The 18941-nt window shown below is 38.4% G+C and overlaps 1 protein-coding gene across 12 annotated transcripts in view; it reads right to left on the reverse strand.

Annotated features, from left to right (window-relative positions):
• Nucleotides 1-7012: 7012 nt before the first annotated feature.
• The window catches only part of SLC16A12 (solute carrier family 16 member 12), an 818036-nt gene continuing 806107 nt past the window's right edge, over nt 7013-18941 (reverse strand). For all 12 annotated transcript variants that reach the window (XM_085605262.1, XM_085605243.1, XM_085605235.1 and 9 more), the window contains one exon: nt 7013-7797. In XM_085605262.1, coding sequence (XP_085461388.1) covers nt 7592-7797 — 206 coding nt within the window. In that variant the 3' untranslated portion in view covers nt 7013-7591. The remainder of the gene's footprint in view (nt 7798-18941) is intronic.

Here is an 18941-nt window from a genome sequence, read left to right on the forward strand (position 1 = left end):
AAAGCCTGTTTTTTTTAAACAAGAATCACTGTCCTTAGGCTTACTCTACGATCAAGTCACATGAAGGGAATGCTCAAATAAAGGGAGCATAGAATGTAAACATTGTGCAAACAGAGATGAGCGCTTTAATATTAGTTTAAAAGTATAGGACCAGCTTACAGATGGAACACAAACACAATTCAAAGGAAAACTCCCTGAACACAAGACACATAACTTTTGAAAAATTAGGGACCGAGAAAGCTGAAAGAAATGACTGCTTTTTGCCATATATCCATTAAAGACTATTTTAGCCTGGAAAATGCTATCATATACCAAAAATATTGAACTAACATACATATGGGAAATAATGATGATAATGTATTTATGGTCACAAACAAATGATTGAACAAACTAAAGGACAGATGTATCAACAGACTAGGTGCAAAAAGATGTGGCAAATTCCGCACCAACTTTATGTGACCAGTTTTTAATTTAGTGAGGCATTACCAAACAACCTGCCTAATGAAAATAAATTAGGCAGTCACTTTTTGTAACAATCTGTGATTGGCTACAAACATAGGCATAGTAGCCTTCAACAGTGGACCACTATCCGTGTGTAACATTCTCAGATGAGATTTATTTTGTAGCAGTATATGTTCCGTAAACTAACCAAACCAAAAAGGTTTTCTGGTTGAGAAAACATCTAGGGGAGCAGACAGTGGTCGCCCGGACCACAGCCTACTCCCCCTGAGGCTGACGTGTCAGTAACCAATGAATGGTTTGAGAGAGCAATAGTAGTTCTAAACTACTGATCTATACAATACTGGATCACATTTAGGAATACCCCTTCCTAACTGTGATTCTAAATAAATTAGTACACCCATTTTGCGAAAGTGGGAAATGGATTTCAAATTTTCAAAACAGGTTTCGTACATACAATTGGCAAAATAATTGGTTTAACTATGTGCATTCTGTCTGCACTAACACCAATACCAACCAAAACACAACCATGAGTGCAGAAGATACATTAAGGATAAACTTTGATTTAGATGCTATCATAAACTCTAGGATCCTATTTCACAGAATCAGTGTCTGCATTTACACCAGCAAAAATGCAACTTACTGCAGGCAGCCATTGACCTTACAATATTCAAGTATTGACAAACGTAATTTACACTGGTTTTTAATTTCCATCTATGATTTTCTTTTCCCATGCTTTTTTCAACTTTACGACGGTTGATTTGATGGAAATATAAATGTTACAAGGAGGCATAAAACAGTAAAGAGGGGTGCACATGGCCAGAGCAGCAACATTTAGAAGCTTTTTATAGTGTGGTGGAAAGGCCCTTTGATACAGTAGCACAATTGATGAGTGTCAATTGAGCAAGGTTGGTGGTGTGTAATTGGCAGAAGGGAAAGGAATGAGCAGGTATGTGTGTGAGAGAGAAAGAGTGTGTGTGTGTTTGTTGGTGTGTGTACGAATCATTCTTTAACCTCTTGTCGCTGTGAAAAAGCTTGTTCTGCTTTAAACTCACTTTAAATGTAAACAGTTTTAAAAGATGGTACCCATGTTTTGTGAGGGCTGACCATTTACCAATAGAAACCTACTAAACCCATTATTCAGTTTCTTCTCCACCATTACCTCATTTGTGAAAGGTACCACTGTACAGTAATTCTGAGTGGCATGCTGAACATATTGGAACATAGATCCATCCCAAAGTGCTTGTAGTGTACTGTTTAAACTTTCTTCTTTTGGCAAGTAAACAAATTCACTGTTTCCTGTGTCTAGAAACTGGCATTGGTAGAGGGGTTCACTTCTCAATGCATTATGTAAATTGTACTGAATATAAAATTTCTTTTGACCGTGTGTTAAAAATGATTTCAAAGTCACCCTAAGATAGGAAAAGGCTTCATCCCATTTAGTTTAAAACGTTTTGGGACATATTATCTAGGAAGTGGCGGTGAGAGGCGTTAGCCTCCTTGGCTTAACGCCTCTCATGGCCACTTCAGAAATGCCTGGCTGCTCCATATTATCAAGGATATTGTGCAGCCTGGCGTTTCGCCCTGCGATGGCGCTAAGTCTCACAACTTAACGCCAACGCAGGCACCCTTACACCAGAGTGCAATGGTGTCTGCGAGCAGGGTGGTTTGTTTATGTACAGGAAGGTGTCCCTTCCTGTACATAAATAAACCTAAAATGCCATTTTGTAACTTACATGTATGCTGCTTCATTCAGGACACATGTAAGTTACAAAATGGCATTTTAAAAAAAGGTTAATGTACAGGAAGGGACACCTTCCTGTACATAAACAAACCTTGGCATTTTGTTTTTTCCACGTGTGCTGCACAAGCAAAAACGAGGAGAAATTAATAATTTCTCCTCATTTCGCAACCTTAAGACCCGGATTTTCCTGATCTTAAGTTTTGCGCTGCCACCTATTATCGCCTCTCTTAATAATAGGTGGCAGCGTCAAAGTGAATGGGTGTTGCGGTGGAACGCCCACCGCAACACCCACTGCACGCCCCTTTCACGCTAAGTTTAGCGTGAAAGGCACTATTACCATGGCAGCGTTAAGCCACTTGCGGGGCTTTTAGCCACTTTATGTGGTTTAACACTGCCTTGGTAATCGGGCGCTGACCCTATCGCCATCACAACATCACAAAAAGTGATGTTGTGGTGGTGATAGGAGCTTGGTAATATGCCCCTTTATTTTTTTAAATACCAGCAGCTGTAAGTACCAGTCTATGCTTAATTTTCTTTTATACCCAAGATTTTTTTTTTCAATATGAGTTCTATATCATAACTAATCTACATTGATTAAAAACATTGGGGGTTTTCTGGTTAAAAACGTCTATAGAGCCTGGTACAGAAATCAATCCTTCATTTTAACCACTATTCCTATGAGAAAATCAGTATTTTAACATGAGATGCAATTTGCAGAAACAAAATGCGTCTTATGTTTAAAGACAGGCTATACCCTTAAAAATTCACTTGTATGAGAATTTTTCTGCATTAATATGTTTCTAAAAAATTATTTTAGAAAAAATGCATTTTTGTATAGCACGTCCTACGACACACTTCAACCATTTCTAAGAGGTGTAGGTAACAGTTAATATTATCCATTTTAATGCTTCACAATTTACTGGCCTCATGAAGATGGAAGCATGAGTCTGCCTTGCCAAGTTTCAGTCTTGTAATCTTCAGATCAATGCAGAAATCAGTTGTGTTTCTTGCCATCCGAAGAAGGAATTTAAAAAACGCAGGAGTAAGTCTGTATGAATGTGAAGAATAGAAGGGCCCACCCTCATATTTCATGTCTTATGGGTGGAAGATGGTAAAAGTGATTTATCCAGAGCCAAACATTTTACTTTAGGGAAAATATTTCATAAGCCACTGCCAGGTGTCATTTGGGATGAACTTCTAAAGAAAATTATATTGTTCTATTCAATCATGAAATCCACATTTATCTTTCAAGGCAATACATTTCTTTCTCCATAATGTTATTTGACTTCCCTGAAAAACATAGTTCAATAATCATGCAAGCGTATGATGTGCATCATCTGAAAGAAATTACTAGAAGTTTGATACCATCAAATGGTAACTTATTTGATTAAAGCTTCATCTGACATATGAACTTTATTCATGATAGAATATGTATATTTTAGTAATTTTATATTGAAAGTGTTTAAAAAAATAACTAACAAATCAAGTAAAGTACAGCGTAATTATTTGGATTTGTGATGCTGATTAGGTGGAGGTATGTCTTTCAACATGAACACAGTTATATATTTTAATGATACAATTTTTGGGGGAGTATCTAAATAATTTTATATCGAATGAGCTTTAATAAAACATGAAACTTGAAGGATAGTTCGTTTTAGGCCTGACCCTGTAAAAAGAAACAATTTGAAGTATGTTTCATTATTGTCTGGCCATCATATTCTTGACATTAATTTCGTTTTACAAGCCACTTTTCTACCACAAAGAACTGTAATATATGTTGTCATTATGGCACACGTCATAGACACATGTAATTACTTCTAAAATGTTGGGGCATATTATCAAGACCGGCGATAAAATTATCGCCGTTTCGGCGATAATGGGCTTGCTAATATGCGTTATAGAATTCCAATAGAAGCCCAAGTTAGATGTGCAGGAAATCTAACCTGGGCTTCTATTGGAATTCTTTAACGCATACTAGCAAGCCCATTATCGCCGTTTTAGTCGCCGGTCTTGCTAATATGCACCCTAATATCTTAGTAGCAATCACCAGAGAAATCTAGCAGGGGACGGTAGACAATGATGATGTACTGTTATAATAAATTTGTCACTACAGGTATATTTCATAGAAGCACAAATAATATCCATTGCATTTGAGGTCTGCCTAATATTGTTCCATATTTAGGGTATTGATTGCAGTATGATATTGAGGAAGCAGTAGTCACATTTTTAGATTTAAATCTTGTTTTCAAAAGTATCCTAAAATTTTACAAATGTATTACTTCATTTTGACATTTCTAAAGCCAACCACTTTCAAAACCAGTTGCTTTCGAAGCTAGTTAAGAAACAGAACATCTGACCTTCAAGGAAAGCTGATTATTGATCTTTTTGCCAGGAACTAGTTGTATTTGACAATGTAAACATGATTCAACTTCATAATGGGTTCAAAATTTTACATTTTTCAAACCAAATAATGTTTTACTCACTCTGCTAAGGAAGCAAGTAATGAGCAACAATGAGTGATTTCAGACAAAAATACAGGTCTACGTTATGCCGCAAGAAAAAACCCAATACATTTTGCCACTCTGAATTTAACTAGAATTACAACTAACATGAGCACCGGAAAGTTATCAATATCACACGTACATTGGTGTTTAGCATTATTAAACCTCTGATTTAGGGTTTGAGAGATGGAGATGTGTCCTTGGGGATGACAGAGGACATTACCTCCACCATCCTTATAGTGCCTTTCAATGAACTAAACATTTATTGGACAGCTGTTGTCGTCCACTAAACGTTTTATATTTTTTATTATTGTTTTTTTCCTGTCCCTCGCTGCCCTACTTGTTCTGCCAGTGACGGACGGGAAACAAAAGACATTACACATCCACTCTAAATATGATGGGTGGTGTAATGTCTTTCTTCCAACAGCCCATACTTCATCAGGCATTAGGAGGAAGTATTACATCGATGGAGCACAAAAAGTGGTTTTGTCAACAGAATTCTTAAGGTCTGCACATCTCTAACTGAGACAGGTGGACAAAGAATTTGGGGGCATATTAACAAGAAATTGCAATAATGCTCGCAAAGCGCGCTTAGCGCTGTTTCTCCTATCGCTGGATTTCATCACAGAGTCAGCGCGGTATTGCCAACGTGTTTCCCAAAGGCGATATGAAATCCAGCTATAGCGGCGATAAGCACCAATATTGCTGGAAATACAGCGATAATTTATGAGCGCAAGTGAAAAGCTTGTTAATATGGGAGTGTGGACTTAACATGTCAAACCACCTCCCATATTAAACATGCTTAAGTCAAGTTTTGAGCAGACGTTTGGATCCGGTGAATACCACCGTTAGCGGTAGTTTAGATATTGCTCATCAAGTCCAGGGCCGCCTTGTAAATACAGTGCTGTTGTGGTAGCGCCCTCTTCCATGTTATATTTTCATAGGAACGCCTACTTTGCCTCTGAGAACGCCTACTTTGCATCTCATTGGAGATGGAAGGCATTAGGAATCCGGCTGCTAACATGCGCTAATGCATGTTAGTGCCGCCCAGTAAATAGGGCGATGCAATTTTCGCCGCTTTTTTGGCTTTTAAAGCCAAAAAAGCGGCAAAAAGGCCCTTGATAATATGCCCCTTGGCTGGACAGAGTACTTTCATCCTGTTTGCAACAGAGTACATTGTCAGCAAAACTCTAAGCCAGGCCCTAAATTGTGTATTAAATCGAAAGCATAGGACCCAGCACGTAACCTAAAATTCCAAATTGAACTACATTTTCAATGAAAATCCTTGGATTGTGCTATTTTGAAGTAAATTACTTTTTTTTTTTAAAGTTATAGTTTTAAACGTCAGTGCCTTTCTAATAGAAAACATCTGGATTATTTCTTTCATATAGTAGAGTAGCACTTATTTGTTGATACTTCTCACAGGACAAAGGAGAAACATAACACTTATTTTCAACAAAACAAAACCATATATGTTCACTTACGTCAACAGGTGACAACCAGTGGCAAATCCATCTCTTATGCTTAGGTAATATGGTATTATTCCATAATTTAGAACAATAGCTCAACATTCTTTCTCATTCTTAATATATACATTTCTAAAGGTGCAGAGGCACATGTGGCTACATGTAGATTATTTGGTTTAGTAGCCATTGCCACTTTGTGATATGTTAAATTACAATAATCAGGTGACAAAGGAAACCTTTTTATGCAGCTTCATTGACATTTCAACATTTCAGCATGTAATAAAATGCTGATTTCTCACAATGGCATTTACTGAAATGCTACATAATGAGAAAAAAATCTGACTTGCCACCAGCACTTGCTTGCTTGCACAGTTGAGGCCAATATTGAAATTCAAAATTGGTCCTGATTATATTTTTATATATGGTAAATGTCAGTTTTGTAATCCAAGTCAGACTATCTGTATGTTCTTAATCATAGTATGGTATGTATTGGATTCTGAACTGGGAGCTACACTATTTATACTGTAAAAATTATTGGGAAATGTGATACAGTAGTATGCAAAGCATCTTGAATATTTGAATTTTGCATTAACATGCATTGCTCTGCTTCACAAGGTGTAAAATGAAGAAATGGTACAAAATCATATACATTATTTTTGCACTGGTCCAAAACTTCATAAAATGTCCCACAGTCACATGTCCCAAGTTTCACATTTGTAAGTTTCTAAATACTCATTCATAAAACACACAAATACAATGAGAGTCATAGGTTTTGTGTATTAGTTATATTAAAGTGTTGGCAATTTCATTTTGTAAAAAAGATATATCACTCAGACACTTCAGAGGTTTAATTCTTGTGATATATTTTGGAAGCAAGTTAGAAAAATAGCTTTTTTGCAATATCCCCATCAGTAGCATTGCATATTGGTTAGTATATTGCAAAATATAGCCAGAGACCATTATTTAAGGCATGTGGCACTTGTTTAAGTGACAAGTTATAAAAGTTTAAAATTAAGCAATTACAAAATATTTCACAAGTAATAATTCAAAATGCAAACATTTCAAAATACAGATTGGCAGTGCAGTATTGCATTACTTATTGAGTACAAATACCACAGGATAATGTTGTACTTCATGTGCAATGATCCTCAGGCTTGACTATGCCACTGAGTAAGGAGCTGGCTTCTGAACACACCATGGCTCTTGGCTGGTGAAGGTTTTACCACCTACATGTTACTGAAATTGAACAATCTGTAGGTAATATATGCTAGTTGATAAAGATATCCACTAAATGTTTCAATAAGGCAGAGCAAGCAGGCTCTCATCGTCAACCTCAAAAGGCCTGTTCATATGTTCAAAAGTATTGGGTAAAATATGAAGCTGTGGCGAGCCCACAAAAGTGGAATGCTCATTTGTGAATTTTAGGCTCCTGTTTCAGCATGCATCAGGTCTCCATTAGTCCAGGATTTTTGCTTTGGACCACTATCTGTATCAATTGAGTTAGGTTGTGCTTTCTTAAGTTTTTTCACCAATCTGGCACTACATAGCAGCATTGAACTAAGTATCATTGAAAATCCACTGAGAAGAAATACCCCAGTATAGCTTTGAGTTGTGTCCAGCAGCCATCCTGTTGGAAAAAAAATATTTCTGTTAGTAAAAAGTTTTCACAGTGAGTGTACACTTTACTGAAAAGAGGCAAACTATGTATGGGATTAAAGTACTCCCTGCCGTACATTATAAGGATATTGCAAGTCATCAAGGAGTTCCGTGACCACATAGAGGAGTGAGGCTGAAGGCCAAATTCTGTTATAAGTACATGGAACTGGGAGGGTTCTTTCAATATCGTTATAATGCACAGCAGAGGGTACTGTAGTTCTTGTAGTAAATGATCACAAAATCACCCTTCCAAAAAAATGCTTAATTCCTTGGTGTGTTTCTCTTATAAAGTGATACGATTACGCAGACCTAAAAAATAAAAGCAGCGTAGAATTAAACACACCAAAATTGAGTTAGATATTTGTTGCAAAAAGATATTAGAACCAGTTTAACATAAGTCAGATTTTTTTTAAATGCTGTAGGTCAGAATGTTTAGAAACATGCAGAGAGATTCTATCTTTCCTATACAGTGCAAAAGCATGTTGACAATTCGCTTTTCTGATCGCCACACATTTGAAAAAAAGAGCAGGAAGTAAAAGCCCTTCCCCATTTTCTTTGTTTAAACTTCAACTTTCATTATGCTCTGTGACCTGCCTTTCACCTTGGCTGCTGCCTTATGCCATCCCCTTTCCCACAAACCACTTAAAACCTTAGTGCATAGCTCTTTCAGAAAGAGAGAGCCTGTTTGTAAACATGAAGCATAAGCATAGAACCTCTAGTGCAAAATTAAACACATTAAAAACGTGTTAGATATTTGTTGCAAAAAGATATTAGAAACAGTTGAATGCGTATGAGTTAAAAAAAAAAAGGTAGGGTAACTCAGAATATTCAGAAAGATTCTAACTTTTCTATAATTAACTAAGTAATGCAAAAATAATCACGTTCTTTCCGCTATTCACTGTAAGCTAAACAAATAGAGCGAAGAAAGAAAGGCAAGGTATAATATTCACTGCTTTAAACAGCTGCTCGCTGACCTATCTGCCTTTCAACTTGACTGCCGGTTCTGTCAGGAGGCATTGTGACATCATAACTCGACTGCAATAACTTATTCCAGTTGAGTTCTGAAGTCTTATCTTTATAAAGGTTGGCTGAGTGCGTCACTCTTTGCCGATTAGAAAAAAAAATTAGAGACGTGCATTTATTCAGGGATTACAGAATCCTATGTATTATTGAGAAATTAGAGACTGACTTTTATACAGGGATGGCAGGTTCCCATTTATTATATTGGTAATAACAGTGAAATGGTCAATAGCACTCTCGGTTCATGACAGTAACAATGACAACTCGCTACATAAATGGCACAATGAAAGATCTATTTATTACTCAGGATAGGTACTATTTGGTTGATCTAATACTATCCCTACACATTTATGTTTTGATTTCTGCTAATTAGAGATATATGTCAATACAGAGTGGAAGACGGGGCAATTCAGTATCATCACTGAATTGCTGGAGTAAAAAGGGCCACCATGCATTCCTTACATAGAGTCATTCAGTACAAGAGCCCTATATCAAACTTTTATACAAACATAGTGCAGATCTCTTAATTCCACCGCTTTAGAACTAGAAAGTCAGAAGGACACGCGAAAAGCAGTTGAGAAAGAGAGAGAGAAAATGGGGGTGAGGGTACAACTTATTAATAGTGTGATTTCTATGCCAACCCTCATTCTCTTCATCACCAGGTCGTCACTCATGAAGTGGTGTCGAGGGGGGAGGGGGGTGAGTCTCACCTTGTGTTCGCAATGTGAGATAGGTCTGCAAAGGGCCCCATATATCTCTGGATCACGTGTGGATAGGCATTAGGTTCCAGTAGGCTGTCAGTTGACCCTGCAAAAATGCTGCATTCCGGAGCCAGTCCTCCCCGCAGGGGAACGTGCGGCGGCCCCAGAACATCGCTAAACATCTCTTACCTAGCAGCAGGAGTAGCATGATTAGTTTCCTGTTATCTAAGGGGACATTCCCCACATACCCCAGTAACGCAGTCAAGGGGGAACACTCTAATTGCAGATCTACAATTTCATCAATTGCATCAAAGACAGCACTCCAGTAGTGACTAAAGCTGGGGCATTCCCACAACATGTGCAGGAAATTCGCACAGGGAGCCATGCATATCAAGCAGCAAGCATTTTCAATCAAGCCTGCCCTGAGCAGCCATTCCGGCGTCCGATACAATCTATGCAGAAATTTTAAATGAATCAGGGGCAGCCTATAGTTATGGGATAGTTCTCTGGCCTGAGCGCAGCAAAAGGTCAACTTTTCATCTGATAGTGGTGTGCCCAGCTGGACCTTCCACTCATGTCTCGCCATAGGTACTCGTGCCAGTGCCGTATGTTGTATCTCTGCATAGAGCCACGCTATCAGTTTACAGGGAGAGGGATTCTTCAGAAAGTTTTCCAGTACCTGCAGCGTGGGAGGTGCAATTGAAAATGAGGCAAAGCTAGGACACAGGGCGGGATGAAGCTGATATTAGGTAAATCTGTCCAACTCATTGAGCTCTACTCAATTTAGTGCCTGCTGCAGCGTGATGAATACTCCCTCCGGAAATGCATCTCCCATCCTGGTAAGCTGAAGTCTCCTCAGTCTATCGCAGGGCACCCGTGACACGAGAAAAGGGCAATGTAGGGTGTTTACTTAATGGTATGGTCGAGCCAGCTTCCTATAGAGGACTGTGTGCAGCTGGTGCTGTGCCTTTTAGTCCTGCTCCGGACTGTGTGCCCAATAAACTGCGTAGGGTACACCCAATGGAATTGTGCCTGTGCACAGCTGTAATACAATTCCGTGCCCCATGCATATGGTCCAGACTGTTCGAAAGGGAGCCTCAAAGTTTGCCCAGAGGCCCTGGGCTGTTTCCCAGCCAATGCTAATGATATCAAGTTCGAATGCAGCCTACGTCTAAAGCTGCTGTTAAGAGGGAGGAGGAGATTGTTGAATAGGTAAAGAAATTTGGGTAAGACAATCATCTTAGTAATGGCCAGGCACCCCTGCTAAAGACAGCGGGAATCGTGTCCACCGTCAAATATGATTCTCCATTCAGTCCATCAGGCGCCCATAATTAACCTTCCAGAGAACGTCAGTGTCTCCGCTCAGCCATATGCTGAGGTAAGGCACCAGGCCATCTGTCCAGCAGAAGGGGAATTCCCATCGAAACTACTCTGTGAACCCAGTAAGTGGTAAAAACACTGATTTTGTCCAATTAATGCATATGTCCAACAATCTACCAAATTTTATAAATTCCCTAATTAATGGGTCTAGCCTCACTGCTTGGCATTTCAAATATAATGTAATGTCATCCGCATATAAGGAAAAAAGAATCACCTGGGGTGTGAAAGATAAGCCACGGTGGGCATGGTGTTGCCTTAGGCAGTTCGGGCTGGACTGTTCCCATGAGGCACAGGGTCAGACTGATTTGCATATGGCCATCTCTGAACTGGGGTGGCAGAGTGGGCTAAAGAACGGTGATGGATCAAACCCAGATCTTTTGACTGGGTGTGAGTGTTTGATTGGTTCTGATGCTCCGTCCATCACCACCCCCTTTTGTACCGCTTTGTTCGCCATAAGTTGGCAGGGTATGCTCAGACGTTGAGTCCCTTGCTCACTTTGCCACTGGATTCAAGCAAGCCTGGCTGAAGACGGCTGAAATGCCAGAAACCGGTCCTAGGAAGCTTGTTTCTGGTCCACGGAAGGCATGGCTTGGCAGTTCGGGGTGGACTGTTCCCATGAGGCACAGGGTCAGACTGATTTGTATATGGCCATGTCTGAACTGGGGTGGCAGAGTGGGCTAAAGAACAGTGATGGATCAAACCCAGATCTGTTGACTGGGTGTGAGTGTTTGATTGGTTCTGATGCCCCGTCCATCGCCACCCCCTTTTGTACTGCCAAGGGCTCCTTGGCCAAAGCAAAGAGAATAGGGTAAAGTGGGCATCTCTGCCTCGTCCCCCAGGAGACCTGAAACGGGGGGTGATCACCCCATTAATCCGGAGCCTCACAGAAAGCTTTGTGCAGAGGAGGCAGGTCAGTGGCATAAATTTAAGGCTTATCCCCAGACGTTTCAGCAGCATGAATAAGTACAGCCATTCAAGAGAATCCAATACCTTAGCGGGTCCAGGAAAATGGCATCCGCCTTCAACTCCGTGTCTATCTCCTGAAGCGTGGCAATAAAAGTGCTCAAGTTATGTGTTGTGGCTCTGCCTGGGATGAAACTGAACTGGTCTCTTCGCATTACAGCAGGGGGAGGAGTTGACTCCCCATACATGTTGAGATGTGGAGCCGGTATTGCTGCAAATTCCTTGTTGAACGCAGCCGACAGGCCATCTAACCTGGGAGCTTTATCACCTGGGATATCTATAATTGCCTGGATCACCTCCTCCTCCGTCAAAGGTTCATCTAAAAAACATCAGTGTCCATCCCCTGGCCAGAGCATCTAAATCGAATTAAAGATGGCCTCCAAATCCAGAGGGGCCTGCAGCTGTTTCAGGTCGTAAAGGGAAGAAAATAAATAGATCATTTCAGCCTGCACTGCCTCCTGACCCACAGCTGTCCCATTCTCGAATGTGCGGAGTTCCACGATAAAATCACTTGCCCAGGGTTTCCTAAGTAGACTATCAAGGGCCTTGCCCACCCAGTCCCCCTCACCGTACCTCCTATCACTCACCTCTTGGCCTAGGTAGTGGGATCCTCTTAGAGCTTCCTCTTCAAAGTTCCCGATCTTGCCTCTATTGCAACTTAACACTTCTGCATTGTTGGTGGCAAATTATTCACTCTCTAAGCCCTGTATCTCTGCTTCAATGCGTCATAAATCATTACTGAGTGAGCGCAGGACACCTGCCTGTTTCGCTATGTATTCCCCCCTTAAGACATTTGGAACGCCTCCCACAGTATCGAATAGGACTCAACCGTGCCGGAATTCATTCAAAGTATTCCACTATTACAGTCCGAATGGTCTCTTAGAACACCTGGTGTCGCAAAGCTCCAGGCGGTAGCCACCATCTAAACGCACGGCTTCGGCATTCCAGAAGGGAGAGCTCAGTCAGCACCCGCGAGTGGTCCTAGAGGGTTCAAGGGAAATGAATAGCAATGGAAACCCAAGTCTCCACATCTCTGCATCTCAGGAAGCGATCCATTTTGGGAGACGCGCGAGCGCGCGATTCAAGATGGCCGCCACCCGGTGAGCTCCTCCGCGTTTTCGCCCGTTTTTTCAATTAAAACGACGATTCTCTGTCAGAATTGTGCTTAAAAGGAGGTCGCTGCTAACACTATAGGCTTACCAGCATTGTGAAGCGTTTTCAGGCCGTTTTGATCGTGGGAAGTCGTGTTTCTGGCTCCCTGGTTCCTGCTCCGAGCTCTGCATTGAGGTACTGCCTGGTTAGTCTGTCAGGGGGGCGGAGCATACTTCAGGAAAGGGCCTGGCTTGGGCCTAGCCACTCCCCTAGCCCAGTTTAGCTGCTGCACCAGTATTTTTGAGGATTGCTTTGCATCTTTTCGCTCTTTTTACTCATAATTTCTTCATTTTTATTCAAATTTCATTATTTTTCTCAAAAATGGATAATAAAAATCCCCTCAACAATAAAAGAAAACAGCAGATTTCACCGCCCCCAATAAAATCAAAAGTGGTGGAGTCATCTGAACCTTCTTTAATTTTGGAGGAAATTCAGGCTCTTCGTGCGAATACAGAAACTATTGCGACTGAAATAAAAAATGTACGAAAGGAAATGGCGAGTATGTCGATGAAAATCTCAGACAACTCAATTAAAATACAGGACAATAAAGTTAAAGTCGACGCTTTTACTCCACTTGTGGCGAAAATATCTCCTCTGTGCTCACAACTTTTGGACATGGAAAATCGCAATAGACAATACAACCTTCGCATATTTAATTTACCAGAAGAGGTTGAGGGTTCTAACTGTCGACTATACTTAGAGAACTTAATTCCTGGTCTTTTAAACGTCAAATTTCCAGAAAAATTTGAAATTGATAAGGCTCACAGAATTCCTTCACGTCGCAATCCTCAACATACCAAGCCTAGACAAATGATATTTAAAGTTCTCCGTCATCATCATTTGGTTATGATCAGAAAAGCAGCTAGAGAAATTCCTTCATTGTTGGTCAATGGTCACAAAATCTTTATTCATCAAGATTTTGCCAAGGAAACTGTTGCAACGCGTAAGGGTTTTACTGACCTTCGCCCACGATTGAGAAGCCTTGGATACCAATATGGCCTTTTTGACCCTTCAACTATGCGCATTTGGAAAGATAATTTTTCAAAATCCTTTCAGCGTCCTGAAGATCTGCGACAATTTCTGGATCTACAAATACAGCAAACTATGGACACTCAGGGTCCTACCACTTGATTTTTTCCTGTATGATCTTCTTTGACAGAGTTATATAACTCATAATATTTTGGGCTCCAGCGGTTCTGGCCATGCTTGTAAAGCGTGTGTGCGTCCCAATGTTCATATTTATGTATTTTGTTTGTCTTTTTTGCTATATTTTATTTCTTCCATTCCCTTTTGTGTGTTCTGGAGCTACTTTCTTCTTCACATTTGTGTCTTTTTCTGACCTTCTTCTTTCTAATCCTTCTCTCCTTTTTATTTTGTCATGGCTAATATTAAAGTAGTGTCATTGAATGTTAAAGGTTTACGCCATCCTGTGAAACGTACAAAAATTTTGGATTATTTGGGTAGTTGCAAAGCTGATTTTTGTTTTATACAAGAAACTCATATAGATGATAAAATTTTAAACTATATGAAGAAAAAATGGGTTGACAATATTGTTTCTTCTCCTGCTAATGGCAAAAAAAATGGTGTAGCTATATTATGTGCGAAAAAAGCGCATTGCCAAGTTTTGAGCAAAATTACAGATACGGATGGCAGATATTTAATTGTTAAGGTTAAAGTTCATGATTCTATCTTATTTTTATTAAATGTTTATGGCCCTACTGCTGATGACCCTGTTTTCTGGTCTACTCTTTCAACGGAGGTTGTAAAAATTGGTAATGTACCTTTAATTGTTGCAGGTGATTTTAATGTCATATCTGATCCTTTATTAGATAGATTATCTAGTACTAAATTCCACCCCCCTAAGGTTTATTTTGCTTTTAGATTATTTCTTCAAACCACAAAGTTAGTTGATATTTGGCGTTTACACTTCCCTACAGAAAAATGTTTTACTTTTTTTTCTAGCCCACATAATTCTCATTCTAGGATCGATTACATATTAGTTTCGAAGCAGCTGATCAACTGTGTTAGTAACCCTAGGATTGGCAACATTGACGTCTCTGACCATGCTATGGTTTCTTGTATTTTAAATTTAAATTCCACCTTTACTAACCAGCCTAGATGGAGAATGAATTCTGGTATAGCTCTCAATGAACTTAATAAACCAAAGCTCCTCTCTGCCATTCATGATTTTTTTCAATTTAATCCTGAAGGTACTACCTCATTGGTTAATAGATGGGATGCTTTTAAAGCTTATATTAGAGGGGTTACTATTTCTATTATGGCTCACGAAAATAAGATTTTTAATGCCAGTATTAAAAAGCTAGAAAAGCAAATAGCGGAAAATGAACGACTTTTTATTTCGTCTAATGACCCTCAATATAGAAGTAAGTTGCAAAAACTTCGATATGAATTTAATACAATTCTTAGTAAAAGAGCTGGCGTTCAGATTTCTAAGGCCAAAGCTAAATTTAGTTTTAATGCAAACAGATCTGGTAGATTGTTAGCGAATTACTTGCGTATCAAAAAAGATAAAACTCAAATCACTTCTATTCACGGATCCAATGGTAAAAATGCTATATCTCATAAAGATATTGTGAATGAATTTTTGGATTTTTACTCCAAGTTATATGATAAACCTGATTTTCATAATGACTCTTTAGTTGATTCTTTTTTATCTTCATGTGGTCTACCTAAAATCTCTCCATCAGATAAAATGGAGCTTGACTCTCCAATTACTAAGGATGAAATTTTAGTCGCTATAAAATCTCTTAAAAAAAACAAATCTCCGGGTCCTGATGGTATCCCGGCGGAGTTTTATAAAGAGTTTCAATCCCATCTTTTACCCTTATTATTTCAACTTTTTACAACATTTGGCTTTCCGGGAATTACTTCAGGATCCTTTACTGAAGCTTTAATTATCGTTCTTCCCAAACCTGATAAAGACCCCACCCTTGTATCTAATTATCGCCCTATCTCTTTAATTAATCAGGATTGTAAATTATATGCCAAAATATTAGCCACACGATTATCCCCTGTACTAGATTCTATTATACATTCGGATCAATCTGGTTTTATGAAAAATAGACACTCTGCAAATAATACGAGAACTCTATTACATGTCATTGAACAGGGTCATACGTTAACTACTCCTGCAGGAATTATGGCTCTGGATGCTGAGAAAGCATTTGATAAATTGCATTGGCAATTTTTGTTTCATGCTTTATCATCATTTAACTTTGGTGATAATTTTATTCGTATGATTTCAGCTCTATATTGTGCTCCTACTGCTCGTCTTTTTATTAATGGCCAAGTTTCAAATCAATTTTCCCTATTTAGAGGTACTAGACAAGGATGTCCCCTTTCCCCGCTATTGTTTTTAATTGGCATTGAACCCTTCCTTACAGCTATAAGAAAATGTGATAACATTAAAGGAATTATTATTAATGAGATTATTATTAAAACTTTAGCGTATGCTGATGATGTACTTTTGTTTATTAATGACCCCTTATCCTCATTTCCTTCTTTATTAGAGATTATAACAAAATATTCTATGGTGTCTGGTTACAAATTAAACACTAATAAAACTGAATTTTTCCCTTTAAACATTTATTGTACTCCTGATATGACACCTATGAATGAAATTGTTTGGCAAAAGACTAAATTAAAATATCTTGGTATTTTATTTTCCTCATCCATAAAATCTACAATGACTTTAAACTGTAATTTTGTCTTAGATTATATTAAAGATAAAACGTCTAAATGGGCATCACTACATCTTTCCTGGTGGGGTAGACTGGAATCTATTAAAATGAATATTGCTCCAAAAAATGTTTATACTCTTTCCATGATTCCTACTCAGTTCCCATTAAAATTTTATAAAGATATTGATAAACTTCTCTCCAAATTTCTTTGGAATAACAAATCACCTTGCATTAGTTATAAAAAATTAAAAACATCTAAATGTAATGCTGGATTTGGTATCCCAGATTTTTTTCTTTATCACAAAGCTTTTATTTTAAAACAAAGTGCCATATGGTTTATTCATTCTCCTTTACATAATCCACCTTCTTGGCTCCAAATTGAAAAATCTATTGTAAAGCCGTTCCCATTACTAACTCTGGTAACTATGTCTAACAACTCCTCATTTTTTCATAAATCTATCATTCTCAAATCCACTAAAATGGTTTTTAATGATCTAGATTCCATTTTTCTATACCCCATGTATAACACTGTTGAATTATCATTATGGTATAGCAATATCATTAAATTCAATAGGAACATTAGATTTTGGTTTTCATGGATTAAAGCGGGTATTTTTTATCTTGGAGACATTTATTCCAATAATGCCTTTATACCGTTTGAGGATCTACAAACAAGGTTTGGTTTAACTCAATCTGATCTTATTAAATATGGATATTTAATTAATTCAATTTTAGATTCCTTTCCGCAAGCTATTCCGACTAGTGTTACAGCTGACCTATCCGTGTATATTCAAACTATATCGTTGAAAGCTAATGGTGTTTACATTTTATATAAAAAATTATCTAACTCTCTAGGAAGTAACATAACGATGATTGCAACCTTCTGGAATAATGAACTTTCACTTACATTGTCTAATGATTCATGGGAAATTATATGGATTAGAAATATTTCTGGTTGGTTACCTGTCTCACTTTATCAAACCAATTCCTATATTTTATTTAATTCTTTATGGACTCCATTACGTTTATTTCAGGCTAAACTCCTTCAGGATGACACTTGTTGGCATTGTAAATTACATCCTGGTTCGTTACGACATATGCTTTTTGATTGTCCTTTAATTGCAAAATTCTGGAAAGAAGTTTGGGATGTTATTAAGAAGTTGTTAAATATCCAGGAAGACTTATCTTATAAAATGTTAATTTGCAAATCAGTTACATTATCACAATCTCTAAGTAATCTTGAATGTAGGCTTTTTGATTTTTTGATTTCTGCTGCGTTAAAATCTATTACCTTTTGTTGGAAAGATGTTTCTAAGTTATCAGTTCATGCTTGGTGGTCTTGGGTTATCTTTACAAGAAGAGGTGCTCAATTATCTTTGTCTGGGGTTAATCATAATCCTATTTCCTATCATTCTTTTTGGATTCCTGTTGATATCTATTTTGCATCTTAGGGGTATATTTATGTATTGTAATGCTGTTTACGATTTTTATATTATTTACTATGTCATAGTAGCTCTATTTATTGCTTACACAATAATTTGGTATTAGATGTTTCCCTTCCCCCCCTCCTTTTAAGTTTATAAGAATATGACTATTTTCTTTTCTATTGAAATGAATTCGATAATGTTTTTATACGCATTGTATTAGATATTTTAGTTTATTATTACTCTTTTTTTGTATGTTTATGTTGTTGCTGTTCATTGTAAAATTTCAATAAAATATTTTGAACACAAGGAAGCGATCCATTTATCAATCAATGACAAAGATGGGCCAGCAGAATGTTTCCTCCTCCCTGTCTCCATTACTATTCCTTCAGACATCCACTAATTAATTGTCTGCTATTAAGGAGTGGAGTTGCACTGCCACTCTAGGGTGTGGGTGCCGGAGCCCACCCGACCTACCTTTTTGTGGGGTAAAGAACCCCAAAGTAGAGCACCGGGGCCCAGGGTATCGATAAATCGCAAAATCTCTTTAAAAAGGCCAGGGTCATCGACGTTAGGGCCATATGGTGCACAGTGTTTTTCCTCTTTCTATGTGAACTGCACAATGCAGCACATATAGAAAGAGGAAGAAACGTGGAGAAAAAAGAGATTTCTTCTTGTCATGCCTCACCTTGCATGGCGTTGCGTGGCTGGATAAATCTGACTTTGTTGTTGCATCACCCTTGGGCCCCCTTGCGTGGCGCAATGGCGACACAC

Source organism: Triturus cristatus, chromosome 1_2 (assembly GCF_964204655.1).
Source record: "Triturus cristatus chromosome 1_2, aTriCri1.1, whole genome shotgun sequence".
NCBI classification, from domain to species: Eukaryota; Metazoa; Chordata; class Amphibia; order Caudata; family Salamandridae; genus Triturus; species Triturus cristatus.